The following is a 16,514-nucleotide window of genomic DNA, read 5'->3' as shown; positions in this document are numbered from 1 at the left end:
AAAAAAAGAGAATTTTAGACCAATCTCCCTGATGAACATCGATGCAAAAATCCTCAATAAAATACTGGCAAACCGGATTCAGCAGCACATCAAAAAGCTTATCCACCATGATCAAGTGGGCTTCATCCCTGGGATGCAAGGCTGGTTCAACATTCGCAAATCAATCAACGTAATCCAGCATATCAACAGAACCAAAGACAAGAACCACATGATTATCTCAATAGATGCAGAAAAGGCTTTTGACAAAATTCAACAGCCCTTCATGCTAAAAACGCTCAACAAATTCGGTATTGATGGAACGTACCTCAAAATAATAAGAGCTATTTATGACAAACCCACAGCTAATATCATACTGAATGGGCAAAAACTGGAAAAATTCCCTTTGAAAACTGGCACAAGACAGGGATGCCCTCTCTCACTGCTCCTATTCAACATAGTGTTGGAAGTTCTGGCTAGGGCAATCAGGCAAGAGAAAGAAATCAAGGGTATTCAGTTAGGAAAAGAAGAAGTCAAATTGTCCCTGTTTGCAGATGACATGATTGTATACTTAGAAAACCCCATCGTCTCAGCCCAAAATCTTCTTAAGCTGATAAGCAACTTCAGCAAAGTCTCAGGATACAAAATTAATGTGCAAAAATCACAAGCATTCTTATACACCTGTAACAGACAAGCAGAGAGTCAAATCAGGAATGAACTTCCATTCACAATTGCTTCAAAGAGAATAAAATACCTAGGAATCCAACTTACAAGGGATGTAAAGGACCTCTTCAAGGAGAACTACAAACCGCTGCTCAGTGAAATCAAAGAGGACACAAACAAATGGAAGAACATACCATGCTCATGGGTAGGAAGAATCAATATCGTGAAAATGGCTATACTGCCCAAGGTTATTTATAGATTCAATGCCATCCCCATCAAGCTACCAATGAGTTTCTTCACCAAATTGGAAAAAACTGCTTTAAAGTTCATATGGAACCAAAAAAGAGCCCGCATTGCCAAGACAATCCTAAGTCAAAAGGACAAAGCCGGAGGCGTCACGCTACCTGACTTCAAACTATCCTACAAGGCTACAGTAACCAAAACAGCATGGTACTGGTACCAAAACAGAGATATAGACCAATGGAACAGAACGGAGCCTTCAGAAATAATGCCACACATCTACAACCATCTGATCTTTGACAAACCTGACAAAAACAAGAAATGGGGAAAGGATTCCCTATTTAATAAATGGTGCTGGGAAAATTGGCTAGCCATAAGTAGAAAGCTGAAACTGGATCCTTTCCTTACTCCTTATACGAAGATTAATTCAAGATGGATTAGAGACTTAAATGTTAGACCTAATACCATAAAAACCCTAGAAGAAAATCTAGGTAGTACCATTCAGGACATAGGCATGGGCAAGGACTTCATGTCTAAAACACCAAAAGCAACGGCAGCAAAAGCCAAAATTGACAAATGGGATCTAATTAAACTAAAAAGCTTCTGCACAGCAAAAGAAACTACCATCAGAGTGAACAGGCAACCTACAGAATGGGAGAAAATTTTTGCAATCTACTCATCTGACAAAGGGCTAATTTCCAGAATCTACAAAGAACTCAAACAAATATACAAGAAAAAAACAAACAACCCCATCCAAAAGTGGGGAAAGGATATGAACAGACATTTCTCAAAAGAAGACATTCATACAGCCAACAGACACATGAAAAAATGCTCATCATCACTCGCCATCAGAGTAATGCAAATCAAAACCACAATGAGATACCATCTCACACCAGTTAGAATGGCAATCATTAAAAAATCAGGAAACAACAGGTGTTGGAGAGGATGTGGAGAAATAGGAACACTTTTACATTGTTGGTGGGATTGTAAACTAGTTCAACCATTATGGAAAAGAGTATTGCAATTCCTCAAGGATCTAGAACTAGATGTACCATATGATCCAGCCATCCCACTACTGGGTATATACCCAAAGGATTATAAATTATGCTACTACAAAGACACATGCACACGTATGTTTATTGTGGCACTATTCACAATAGCAAAGACTTGGAATCAACCCAAATGTCCATCAGTGACAGACTGGATTAAGAAAATGTGGCACATATACACCATGGAATACTATGCAGCCATAAAAAAGGATGAGTTTGCGTCCTTTGTAGGGACATGGATGCAGCTGGAAACCATCATTCTTAGCAAACTATCACAAGAAGAGAAAACCAAACACCGCATGTTCTCACTCATAGGTGGGAACTGAACAATGAGCTCACTTGGACTCAGGAAGGGGAACATCACACAATGGGGCCTATCATGGGGAGGGGGGAGGGGGGAGGGATTGCATTGGGGAGTTATACCTGATATAAATGATGAATTGATGGGTGCTGACGAGTTGATGGGTGAAGCACACCAACATGGCACATGTATACATATGTAACACACCTGCACGTTATGCACATGTACCCTAGAACTTAAAGTATAAAAAAAAAAAAAATTGATAGCTTTTCAAAGAAAAATTTGCAAAAGGATTAACAAAGATTTTTAAGAACTTACCCCAGTATTTAATAGATCAAATAGATAAACCTTAGTAAGACTATAAAATAGTTGAATAGTTCAATAACCAAACTTTATCCAACGAACACATCTATACAACACTGCACTCAATGATTGCAGAATGCACATTCTTTCTAAGCACACTCGGATTGTATATAAAAAACGCAACATGTTAGGCCAAGTTTGTAGCAAGACTGAAATCATGTGGTGTATTTTCTCTGAAGACAAATTAAGAATAGAAAACTAACTAGAAAATCCCCATAGATTCAGAAATAAAAAAACAAAAACACCTTCTAAATAATCCATGAGTCAAAGAAGAAATCACAGTAGAAATTAGAATGTATTTGGAACTTAATGAACATACTGTATATTAAATCTATAGCCTTAAATTTTTATATTAATAGAAATGAAGAGAGCCTAAGAACTACTACTGTAAGCATCCAACTTAGAAAAAAAAAGAACAACAGAGTAAACCCAGAAAGAATGGATGGAATGAAATATTAAGTATGAAAACAGAAATGAATAAGCAAGAAGACAAATATGTTAGCTGACTCTTTGAAAAGAATAAAAGAAAATTGAACAATCGTTGGCATGATTAATAAAGAAAAATAGAATACCAGAACAGTAGTCAAATGAAAGAGAGATAAATACATAGGAGACAGGCGAGGTGTGATGGCTCCCAACTGTAATCCTAGCACTTTGGGAGGCCGAAGCAGTAGTATTGCTTGAGCCCAGAAGTTTGAGACCAGCCTAGGCAACATGGTGAGAGCCATCTCTACATGAAAGAAACAAATCAGCCAGGTGTGGTGGTGCACACCTGTGGTCCTTGCTACTTGGGAGGCTGAGGTGGGAGGATTACTTGAGCTCAGGAGGTTGATGCTGCAGTGAGCCATGTTTGTACTACTGCACTCCAACCTGGGTGACAAAGCAAGATCCTATCTCAAAAATAAAATAAAATAAAAATAAAAATGATATAAAATGTTTGAAAACTAAGATGAAATAGGTAAATTATTAGGAAGAAAAGCAGTTTATCAGAATAGACTTACAAAGAAATATAAAATCTGAAGATAATTGTTATAGAAACATAATTAGTGAACTAAAACTTTCACATGAAGAAAACATTCTAGACTTGGATGAGTTTGCAGGTGTCTTCCTCCAAACATTCAAGAATAATTCAAAACATACATAAACTTTCCTAGACAACAACCATAAATACCAGCAACAAAAAGGATTATTCTATTTCTCATTTTATAAGGTTAGGGTAGCATTAATATCAAAATCATTCCGGGATACTGCAAGAAAATTATAGGCCAATCTTAATAACATAGATATAAAAATCTTAAAGGAAATAACAGAAAATTAAATTTATCAATGCATAAAAATGACATATCATGAATAAATAGGGTTCATCCCAGGAGCTCAAGAGTAATTGAACCATAAAAATCCTTTAATATGATTAATCATATTAATTATCATATAAAAGAAAAAAATCGGATGGTATTTTCTATGGATGCAGAAAAAGTAGACAAAATTCAACATCTACTCATAATAAACTCTCCTAGCAAACTACTAATAGAAGAAAACATCTTTAATCTGATAAAGGTTATCTATAAAAACGCAGTAAACATCATGTTTAATGAAATTTTAAAAAGCATTCTCTTTAAGATTAGAAATAAACAAAAGTGCCTGCTTTGACCACTTCTATTCAGCATCATACAGTAAGCCAAGCTAATGAAATTAAAAAAAAGAAATAAAGGGACTTAAAAGGAAAAAATCACCAAAACTCTAATTATAGAAAATGTGATTTTTATGCAGAATATCCAGAGGTAGGTACAGATAAATTATTTGAAGTAATAAGAGAGTTCAGTAAATTTTGCCTGATATAATTGGTCAATATACAAAATTCAGTTGCCTTTCTCTTCTTCACTGATTATCAGTTAATTTTAAAATTACATTAAAAGTACTATAGCCAGGAGAAGAATAAAGTTGGAAGACTGACACTACTCACCTACAAGACTTACTATAAAGCCACAGTAATCAGGACAATGTGGTATTGGTGAAAGAATAGACAAATAGATCAATGGAACAGAATAGACAGAAATAGACCTACATAAATATAGTCAACTAATCTTTGACAAAGGAGCAAAGGCAATGCAATGAAGAAAAAATAGTTTTTTCAACAAATGGCACTGGAACAACTGGACATCCACATGCAAAAAAAATGAGTCGAGACACAGACCAAAACACCTTTCACAAAAATTAACTCAAAATGGATCCCGATCTAAATGTAAAATGCAAAACTATGAAACTCCTATAAGATAACATAGGAGAAAATCTATAAGACCTTGGATTTGGCAATGACTTTTTAGATATGACACAAAAGGCATAATTCATGAAAGAATTAGGAAGCTGGATTTCATTAAAATTAAAATTTTCTGCTCTGCAAAAGACAATATCAAGAGAATAAAAGGACAAGCCACAGACTGGGAGAAAATATTTATGAAAGATGTATCTGATAAAGGACTGTTATCCAAAATGTGCAAAGAACTCTTAAAACTCAACAATGAAAAGGAAAATAACCTGATAAAAAGTGGGCCAAACACCTTAACAGATACCTCACCAAAGAAGATATACATATGACAAATTAGCATATGAAAAGATGCTCCACATCATATGCCATCAGGGAAATGTAAATTAAAACAACAATGAGATACCACTGCATGCCCAACAGAATGGCCAAAATCCATAACAATGATGGAACCAAATGCTGATGAGGATATGGAGAAACAGCAACTCTCATTCGTCACTGGTGGGAATGTGAAATGGTATAGCCAATTTGGAAGACCGCTGGTTGTTTCTTACAAAACTCAACATACTTGTATCATATGATCCAGCAATTGCATTCCTTGGGTTTTACTCAAAGAAGTTGGAAACTTATGTCCACACAAAAATCTGCACACAAATATTGATAGCAACTTTATTCATAATTGCCAAAATCAGTAGTGCATCCAGACAATGGCATATTATTCAGCACTAAAAGAAATGAACTGTTAAGCCATTAAAAGACATGGAGGAAAGTTAAATGCATACTACTAAGTGAGAGAAGTGCATCTGAAAAGGCTACTACATACTGTGTGATTCCAACTGTATGACATGGTGGAAAAGGCAAAACTCTGCAGACAGTAAAAAGATCCGTGGTTGCTAGGGGTTAGTGGGGAGGGAAGAATGAATAGTGGAACATGAAAAATTTTCAGGGCAGTGAAAATACTCTTTATGATGCTATAATGTGGATACATGCCATTATACATTTGTCCAAACCCATAGAATGTACAACACTGGCTGGGTGCGGTGGCTCATGCCTGTAATCCCAGCACTTTGGGAGACTGAGGCGGGCAGATCACCAGGTCAGGGGATAGAGACCATCCTGGCTAACACGATGAAACCCTGTCTCTACTAAAAATACAAAAAAATTAGCCAGACATTGTGGCATGAGCCTGTAATCCCAGCTATTCGGGAGGCTGAGGCAGGAGAATTGCTTGAACCTGGAAGGGAGGTTGCAGTGAGCCAAGATTGTGCCACTGCACTCCAGCTTGAGTGACAGAGCAAGACTCCTCAAAAAAAAAAAAAAAAAAAAAAAAAAAAAAAAAAGAATGTACAACACCAAGACTGAACCATACTGTAAACTATGGACTCTGGGTGATAATGATGTGTCAATACTTATTCGTCCATTGTAACAAATATTCCAGTCTGGTGGGGTATGTTGATAGAGAGGAGGCTATGCATGTGTGGGGCAGGGAGTATATGGAAAAATCTCTGTACATTCTTCTTAATTTTGCTGTGACCCTAAAACTGCTCTTAAAAAAATGAAAAAAAGAAGACTGGGTTAAAAATAATAAAAGCATATATTCACTCAACACATGCATTTGTGTAAAGTTTTAAAAATACTGTATTTAAGAGTAAAAATAAAACACAAAAAGTACCTGAGAATCAGTCTAACAAGAAATTCGCAGGTATGTTATGGAAAAAGCTATAAAAGTTTATTTAAGCACTTCATGGAAAATCTATATAAATGGATTACATCATGTTCATGGAAAGACTCAATATTATACAGATGTAAATTTCCCCACATTTATATATGAATTTCAAGCAATTCCAATAAAAATTCTAACAGGATTTTTTAGAAACTTGACAAGCAAATTCTAAAATTATATAGAAGGGCAAAAGCCCAAGAACATCCAAACACCCCTGAAGAATTAAGATGTGTGTCTGGGGGAGAGAAAGTTTCCCCGTAAAAAGTCAACACTCATTAAAAGGTAGATAAGTATGGCATTGATGCAGGGATAGACAAATAGACTAGTAGAACAGTATAAAGAATCCATATACAGACCATTGCATTTGCAGAAATTTAATTTACAGAGCTGTCATTGCAGATTGGTGGTGGGGGGGGCGGGTGGTGGGACAAAGAAATACTCATTAAATTATGCTGTGACATGTGGTTATCCTTATGGAAAAACTGAGATTGAGGTTCTACCTTATATCATACAGAGAAATCAACTGTAGGTGATTAAAGACTTAGATATAGAAAGTAAAACTATACAACTTTTAGAAGAAGATATAAGAGAAGATGTTTAAGACCATGTCTTGGAGAATGATTTCTCAAACAAGACACAGAAAGCAGAAACTATAAAAAAGAAAAAAGGTTAAGCCAATTACACTAAAATTAAGACTTTCTTATTATCAAAGAGCATCATAAAAAAAGTAAAATTACAAGCCATAAGCTGGCATAAGATATCTGTATAACATTAATTGATGAAAAATGATCACCAATAACATATAAGCACTTCTATAATCAACACGAAGAAATATTCAACAGAAAATGGGGAAAGACATGTACAGGCATTTTTTATTTAAGAGAGACATGAAAGTCTAATAAAAATAAGAAAAAATGATGAATATCATTTGTAATCAAGAAATGCAAATCCAAATCTAAAATATATCATTTTCTACCTACCAGAATGAGAGTTTAAAAGTCTGAAGTACAAATCTGTGAGTGTGTGTAGTAAGAAAAACCTTTTTACATGCTAATACAAGTATAACTTTCTACAACCACCTGAGACAATACTTTTGTGTTACTTAGGTAAGTTAAATTTGTGCCCTCTGAGGCATATAGTCTAGTCTAGAGAAAGTCTTGGATAGGTACAGCAGGAAAGATGTACAAAGATTGCATGAGTTACAACAAACTTGGAAACAACCAAAGTGTAAACTGACAGGGAAAATCTCAAATGTCTGTAAAATGGAAAAAGATAATTATTATAGGTTGTAGCATATTCACATAATGAAATAATTTGTAGCAGTGAAAAATAAATGAACTATAGCTTTATGCACCAACCTTGGATAAATCTCATGAACATAACATACAGAAAGCAAGCCACAGAGAAGAACATGTACAGTACGGTCCAGTTACATAAAGTTCACAAAGTGTGCAAAGCTAAATGACATAGTTGAGAGATACACACATCTGTGGTAACAATAGAAGAAATGTCAAGTGCTTTATTTAGGAAGGTGGTTTCCTCTGAGGGCTGGAGAATAGGAGGAGAATGAAATCATGGGAGCTTGGTAATGTTCTGTTTTTTAAGCGGGGCTATGGGTTCATGGGTCCTTGAATCATTGTTAGTATTTATACTTATTACATATGTTAGAAATATTCTTGTAAATGGTTTTATGTTTAATAAAAACAATACATAAACCAGGATGCTTTTGTATTGGCTAGTTATATCTGGTCTATAGAAGGAAAGGTGACAAATTTAAAAGAAGCTAATTTCAGGGAATGTTTTTTTCCATTTAAAAAAAAGATGGGCAAGTGGTATCTTTTTTGTGCATTGATTACTTGAACAAAGTGTTTTAGGTCGTTCCAAAGCCCATTGCAGGCAGACTTTTGCATCATGTGAGTTTCAGAAAGTAGGTAAACCATTTTATAAATAAGCTTATGTGATGCTAAGTAGGCAATACAAATGGTACCCAGCTGCAGGTGATGAAGTTATGAAATAATGTTCTTTTTCATCATAAAAATACATTTTATGGAAATGCAAACTATATTACACTTTTATGGAAACAGGAAAATATTTTACCATTTTAAGAGCAAACTTGATCTCCTTTCAGATTCTCTTTTAACTTGACTCTCAGATTTTTATTTAAGCACTTAGAATTTCTATTCTTTCTCTCCAAATGTCTCCTGATTTCTTACATTCCCCGTTTTACTGAGCTTCTCCAATATTATTTTTTATGTTCATTATTTTTTGCCTGTGTTTTCTATTTAGTTTTGGTTTTTAATTAGGTTATATTCATAGGAGCTTTGTATCAGAGATTTATTCACTAGCTATGCAAATTTCATCTCTCCCAATTTTGTTAGACTATTTTACAAACGTAAGTCTTCTTTTTATAAACAGATCCAGTAGTATTTTCTAGTAATTTATTATCCTTTTCCTTAAAATCTGAATGTCCATTGTGTTTCTCTTATGACGCCAGCCTTCTTGAGTGACTGAAGAAAAACAATCAGATGTGACAATGATATATCTCTATTTATTATTCCCCTTATTTTCTGCATTCACAGATTGTGTTTTGTTTTGTCTATTCAACTTTTAATACATCAGTATTAACTGATGTTGAAAAACCATCGAGTATAATAATTAAAGTCAAAACTTGCTACTCTCCACTGGTTTTTTGATAAAGCGAATACAGTAGTTTCCCCTCATACCTCTTGCATATATTCCAAGATCCCCTGTGGATGCCTGAAATCATAGGCAGAACTAACCCTATATACACTGTTTCCCCTATATATCTATCTATCTATCTATGACAAAGCTTAATTTACAAATTAGGCACAACGAAGGATCAACAACAATAAAAAAATAAACAATTATAACAAAATGCCAGCATCACTACTCTTGCACTTTGGGGCCATTACTAAGTAAAATAAGTGTTACTTGAACACAGGCAGTGTGATACCATGATAGTCAATCTGATGATCGAGAGGGCTGCTGAGTGACCAATGGGCAGGGAGCATCTACAGTGTGGATAAAGGGCTGCTTCACCTTCTGGGAAGGACAAAATTTCAGCATGCTACTCACAATGCTACACAATTTAAAATGTATAAATTGCTTATTTCTGAAAATTTTTATGTAATGTTTCTGGACTGCAGTTGACACAGGTATCTATAATAAAACCTCAGAAGGTAAAACCTCAGAGATTCACATGAAGAGCTTCCTAAAACATAGCCTGGTAACCCCACTCCTAGAGTTTCTGATTCAGCAGGTTTGGGTGGGGCTAGAGATCTGCATTTCTACCAAGTTTCCAGGTGATGCTGATGCCAGGAACCATGCTGATAACTATTGTTCTGGCTTAAATTCTGTAAGAAAGAGGAATCTTTTCCTGCAAGGGTATTTCTCTATTTAGGCTTCTTTGCCTTGGGAGTACTGTATATATACGGCAGCGAGTCATTTAGACCCCTTGTTGAAATACATGGCCACTGTTTGCAACCTACAGAGACCAGCTCTGTAGTCCACCGCGGGTCTCTATCTCTCACAGGGCTCTGGCCGTTTCGCTCATGGTCTTCCTGCTGTGTTTCACCTGCAATGCCAAGATTAATTTTGTTTTACTGAACTACTTGTGAGCTGGCCTTACAGCAGGTTAAGAAAGTGTCCTTCTGGCTTATAGGGAAGTTGTAGAGCCAGGAAACCATGTGGAGGTCCATCTTCAAACCAGGGCTAGACGGGGTAAGAGGAGGGTGGTGCTAGATCAGGGCGAGGGCTGCCAGTCTCTGGTGTCAGCCCTGCCTGGGTTTAAATTCCAACTCGGAGGCTTCCCAGCTGTCAAAGGATTGTGGTGGGAGGGAGAAATAAAGACACGATGTGCCTGCTTTCTGCTTTTGGACTGTGGATAATTCCCTGACTTGGAAATGCGTATCACAGAAATGTAGACTTGGTGGTAGAAATAACAGATTCGGTCATCAGGGAAAATTGGTTGGTGAGGCTTTGCACAAGAACCCAAGGTTCCGGAACCCCAAAGCCACAGCTTTTCTTTATTAACTTAAAGAGGCAGGAGGGAGGGCAAGAATAAATTCTAGATTTTATTCATACACACACACACACACACACACACACACACACACACACACACAGAGAAAGAGAGAGAGAGAGAGTAAAGAGACTAATATTTTATATTGTTAACAAGCTTTGTTTTGTACCCTTAAGTGAAGAATCAGTTACCCATCAATCAGATGCCTCAAAGTAATTATGAAATGAAAAAATCTACTCTCAACTTTATACTCTAATTGGAAAATTTCTAGTTGCTGTCTTTTTTTTTTTTTCCCTTGAGACAGAGTCTCGCTCTGTTGTCCAGGCTGGAGTGCAGTGGCACTATCTTGGCTCACTGCAACCTCCGCCTCCCGGGTTCGAGCGATTCTCCTGCCTCAGCCTCCTGAGTAGCTAGGACTACAGGCGCGTGCCACCATGCCCAGCTAATATTTTAGTATTTTTAGTAGACATGGGAGATGGGGTTTCACCGTGTTAGCCAGGCTGTTCTCAATATCTTGACCTCATGATCCACCCGCCTCGGCCTCCCAAAGTACTGGGATTATAGGCATGAGCCACCGCACCCGGCCCCTGTTGTCATTTTTAAGAACAACCTGTATTCATGAAGCCAAATCCCTTTTTCTTCTAATGCTTTTGTCTGCCCAGTATCAAACCAAAAGACCAGTCAACACAAAGGAAAAATTTCCCAAATCTCCCGCAAAACTATGTGATTAATCAATATGGGGGAAAAAGCACAAAACTAAAAATACATTTCAAAAGATTCAACCTTAATGAAAACAGAATCATCAAACCATAGAAAGAATTATGGAGCAATAATGTTTCCTTTTCAAGCTATTTCTTAGATTTCTTTCATTTGCTCTTTAGAAAAATAGTACTTCATTGAGGTTAATCAATTAGAAAGTCATAAGCAGAAAAACGAGAATGAGAGCTATTATAAAATAGCATTTGGTCAAACCTTTAAGAAACTGGGTCATTATGAACTAGAAAGAAGGCAAACCTACAGCAACCGTGTTTGACAGCATGCTTTAGCACTCTTCCAATACCACAGTGGGTTTTTCTTTCAGAATTAAGTAATTCTATAAAAAGAGACTGTTCTTACCCTCATCCTCCCATTCCTTATTGCTGGTCCGTCTTCTGCCAATCTCAACACATACAAATCCATTTTGTATTCCCTTCCTCCACGAATGCTGAATCCAAATCCTTTGGCTCCTTTCTCCATGTCCACAGTGAAATAATCAAAATCCTTTGGGGTTGGGGAGAAAATGGAATAAATAATTGTTTAGTTATCAGAGAAGCTTCTGTGTCTAGTCTCTGTGTTCTCCTTCTCTCTCTTAGTTAATGTGTTCCAAATGACATGATGTTGGGAGAAGTCGTCATCGGACTTCATAAACTATCCAAATGAAAGACAAAATTCCAAAGGTTTGAGCAGGCCACAGCACAGTTTACGTGGTCATCAAAGAATTACTGTGTAGCTTGTTTATTTTGGTATTCATCAGTTTATTTGGCAAACGTGGAATGATTACAGATAGGCCTGAGTGACACCATCTTTCCTTTGACTTTTCTTATTCACTGCTGTTGAGCAGCATAAATAAATGTCAGGGGTGTGTGTGTGTGTGTGTGTAAATTACAGAGTTTGCTGACTAGAAAAGTGAAATTTAGTGGGATCTGATAATTACATGTCTCAGTTGCACAGACTATTGAATATCAAGTTGGAATGTACAAAATCAACTTCTCTTTTACCTAAAATGCAGTATATCCAAGATTCTCTGATCTTCACTATTCTTAAAATCTTTGGGTGTAAAGGTGATCTTCAACTCATAATAAAACACAATGTAATCTGATACATTTGAGATTGTACTTAATTTATATCTTGATATGTAGTTATGAAGTAGGAAGAATTTTCTAGATACCAAACTCTGGTCTAGACTCTTTTCATAAATGTTGAATCCTCACCCTGGCCTATAAGGAAGACTCTCCCTTTAGGAAACTGAATCTCAGAGAAGTTAAGGAAGTTGACATGAAGTGCATCAACAAATAATCATAATAACCGTGACACTGGTTGTGTAGACAGAGAGTTGTTGGCTGTGGCAGGCGCTACACTCTGGATTGTGAAGCCAGGCCTGGTCTTATTCTTATCTACCCGGGCTTGGCCCTTTATCACAGAGTGGCAGGTAGGGGGCCATGTAAAACACTATGGACCTAAAATACCTCCACTGCTAGCATCTCTACAATTTTCTGCATTAGCAGCACTCTCAGAGGTTCCAGGTTAAAGCACTTTTAAAACTGTGAAAAGGAAACGTACAGGGAGTTAGCTAGTATTAGCAGGGATTAGTTTATTCCATGACTACTCATCCACTATTTATGTATTTCTCCATATGTATTTATTTATTGTCCTGCTTTATTCTGAAATAGATTTATTTATCCAGCATGTTTTTGAGGATGCAGGTGTTACCCCGATGTTACCGGAACTAGGAATAGAACTTCGGCTGTCTATCCCAGACAGGTACTCTTTCCTCTTCCTCTCCTACTTCATTCCTTGCAGTTCTCTGGAAGCCTTGGTCAGGGCCCACTCTGCTCTCTGGGAGGAGGTACCTGGGGTTGCCTGTAGTCCGACAGAGGGTACTGCCTGGTGTCGGGGGAGTGCTGCCTGTAGTCCAGCAGGGGAGGCTGCCTGTAGTCCAAAGGAGGGGGCTGCTGGTAGTCCCCTCCTGGGGGTTGCCTGTAGTCCAGTGGGGGCTGCCTGTAGTCTGTGAATGGAGGCTGTCGGATGTCTGGTTTCACATCTTGCCTTGCTTTCACTTCCGATCTGTAACTAAATCAATGGAAATGGGATTTGCTTTGGTAACTCTGCATTCTAAGGAGATTAGAATAATCACATGGTCTCCAGAGGTGGTCTAGCCATGGCAGCTCACACAAACCACTCCTCTCGGTGGTCCTGTTGGATTTTCAGGATTATGAGAAGATTAAATATTATTTAAAAATCTCTGACAAGCGCCATATTGTATACTTTTTATTTGGCTCCTTACGAAGTCAAGGTAAAAATGATAGTTCAACCAGAACCTTGTGGAAAAGGACTCATGGATGTTCCTCTTTGACTTTGGCTATTTAAAAACTGTACAGCCACAGCAAATCTAGGGATTAAAGCACTGAACTACACATCCCGAAACATCAGCCTATCTTAATACCAGTAAACCAACCTTCCTCTCTCACTCTTACTTTTTTCTCTCACACACACCCCTTGGCAGATCATTCATTACTTCATAAAAACATGATTGAAGTGATCTCTAATTATATTACAAATACACAATCAAAGGCTATTTTAACCTGCTGAGTTGGGTCTTTTTGAATATTTTACAGAGGTTAAAGGAGTGATCGTAAAATATAATCACCAACTACAAATCAAGTGGCAAGTCATTGAATCATTGGTAAAGTTGGAAACATATTACACAGAGGCTTAAATACTAGACCATAGCTATCAAGATTAGCATCAAATGCCACTGTAGTCATAAGATAGAAGAGAAGGCAAAAATGTTTATGTCCAACATTTATCTCTTGCTTGCTTCTAGATATTAGTTACTAATGAAATAAATTAGTCACACATTATTTATTATATGTGTTATAATAAATAACACAGAGACCAGAGCTAGGAGTTTAACATTGCTTTGTGAATCCAAACTGCTTTAAGCTGAGGGGGTTACTAGTTTCAAAAGAAATAGCCAATCCCTACCATTATGGGATCATTAATAAGGTGAACTGAAAAATTATCACCATGGTATGGAGGCCACTTAATTCTGTTGTTCATTACCTATTGCCATGGCAACAGTCTATAATGAGCTACCCAGGGATGTAGGTAGATCGAAAAATACATTCTACGTAGTAACAATTTTATTTAAAATTAATCGGAGGGTATGAGGAATTGAGAAAATATTTAGCAGCAAGAAAAAGCTCAAATGTGTCGGGAAAACTAGTGCAAACCAGTAGAATTCTTACATTTAAGTCTAGATTTTTTTTAAAAAAATTGGCTGATGGTCTTACCAATGCTGATTAGTATTAAGTGTTTTTAAAAATCACTTGCCTGAACAATTGCCATTAGTGTAATATAATATTTGGCGAGGTCACACCGAAAGTGCATGGCAATAGATGTGTTTATTTGGGGCTCTTAGAAGGGGGTTAGTAATATAGTTATTTTAATCAACCCTTTGAGTAGGTCCCATTTATTACTTAACCCTGCAGAGGAGAGGCATTCCTTTTGTGAGCTGCATCATTTTGGTTTTGCTTTATACCTCAATTGTCCACTCGCCTACTGAGAGCATGCATGCTGAGAGTAGGATTATTTAAAATATACTTTGAATAAGATGCTTAACTATGCAAATGCATGCATTAAACAAAAGGAATTGAACTGGGTGACATTTGTCAGTGTGTGTTGGTTCTTTTCTGGAAATAGCTTGTTTGGTGGTTTGGATGTCACACTGTTATAGCATAGTCACTTTATTTCCACGATCTGTATGGTATGGATATGCAATATCCACTGTGTGTTCTATTTCCAACCAAATGTGTCACGAGGTATGGCCAAAGAGGATGAAATGTAAGAATCTCCCCCAAAGTAACACAAATGACTAAAAATAGGAGCAGATGAAACTTTCAACACTCTCATCCAGGTCATCAAGTACTCAAACTATATTCTACCCCGTGTCGTCTGTCAGGATTTTAAGTTGAACTACACGTTGAAGAATTCTTTAATAAGGAAAACATGCTAAATTTTTTATGAGTGTTGCTAACTTTTAAGTGAATAATATACCAGCTAGGGCAAAAAATTATGTTGCTTTGAATGTGTGAAACACTTTAAGGAAAACTCAGGATTATTTTTAAAAACTGGCGCTTTAAAGTTGTTTTACTTCTGAAAGAAGATCATCTATATAACCCTTCATAGCTATTGTTTCCATTGCTGAAGATACTTTAGAAATGATAAAATCAGACTGCTAGTGGTAAGTTCTAGCAGGTTTTTGTGGTATGAAAAATTTCCATAACAAATAAATGCTGCCCATGGTGAGAATGCACATCTCATGGGCCCTTCAAGAATCACTTCTGGCCAGGCACAGTGGCTCATGCCTGTAATCCCCAGCACTTTGGGAGGTTGAGGCCGGTGGATCACCTGAGGTCGGGAGTTCGAGACCAGCTTGACCAACATGGAGAAACTATGTCTCTACTAAAAATACAAAATTAGCCAGGCGTGGTGGCACATGCCTATAATCCCAGCTACTAGGGAGGCTGAGGCAGGAGAATCACTTGAACCCGGGAGGGAGAGGTTGTGGTGAGCCGAGATCACGCCACTGCACTCCAGCCTGGGCAACAAGAGCAAAGCTCTGTCTCAAAAAAAAAAAAAAAAGGAAAAGAATCACTTCCTGTCCCGAGCATCTGGAGTTCAAAGTCTGTGAAAGAAGTCAATTTCCAATGCTCTTTCACTGCCCTTGCCATCTTAAACCGCAAATATCAATTGCCCTTGCTAGAGAAGGTGAACTCTGCTATTTATACTTAGTTTTGAAACATATTCCATAACAGCTCTTCTGTTGTTTTCAACAAATCCTTCTCCTTGAATAGTGTTTTTGCTTATCTTCATATTGAACATATTTTATACTTCCTGAGCACATACCCAAAAGATGTTAAAGGACTGAGAAATGGGGAGAAGTATATGGGGTGTCATGGGAAGCCAATCCAAGAGTAAGTTCCACAGGAAAAAATATCACTCATTCTAACTCACAACGTAGACATTCGCAAGCAGATTGCCATTTTATTTAATCCTGCTCTAACAGGGGAATGGGCTGAATTTGACATGTAGGGGGGCACTGCTTGTACAAATGAAGAAATAGGAAATTCATG

The 16,514-nt window shown here is 37.1% G+C and overlaps 1 protein-coding gene across 1 annotated transcript in view; it reads right to left on the bottom strand.

The window, feature by feature from the left end:
* The window catches only part of MAGI2 (membrane associated guanylate kinase, WW and PDZ domain containing 2), a 1,516,313-nt gene that overhangs the window by 103,598 nt on the left and 1,396,201 nt on the right, over positions 1 to 16,514 (bottom strand). Inside the window, exons 19-20 of the mRNA XM_026448702.1 lie at positions 13,230 to 13,449; positions 11,737 to 11,880 (exon numbers count right to left, since the gene is read on the bottom strand). Coding sequence (XP_026304487.1) covers positions 11,737 to 11,880; positions 13,230 to 13,449 — 364 coding nt within the window. The remainder of the gene's footprint in view (positions 1 to 11,736; positions 11,881 to 13,229; positions 13,450 to 16,514) is intronic.

The sequence above is a fragment of the Piliocolobus tephrosceles genome, chromosome 8 (assembly GCF_002776525.5).
Source record: "Piliocolobus tephrosceles isolate RC106 chromosome 8, ASM277652v3, whole genome shotgun sequence".
NCBI lineage: Eukaryota > Metazoa > Chordata > Mammalia > Primates > Cercopithecidae > Piliocolobus > Piliocolobus tephrosceles.
Note: the sequence above shows the minus strand (reverse complement) of the source record. Positions and strands in the feature narration are given on the sequence as shown.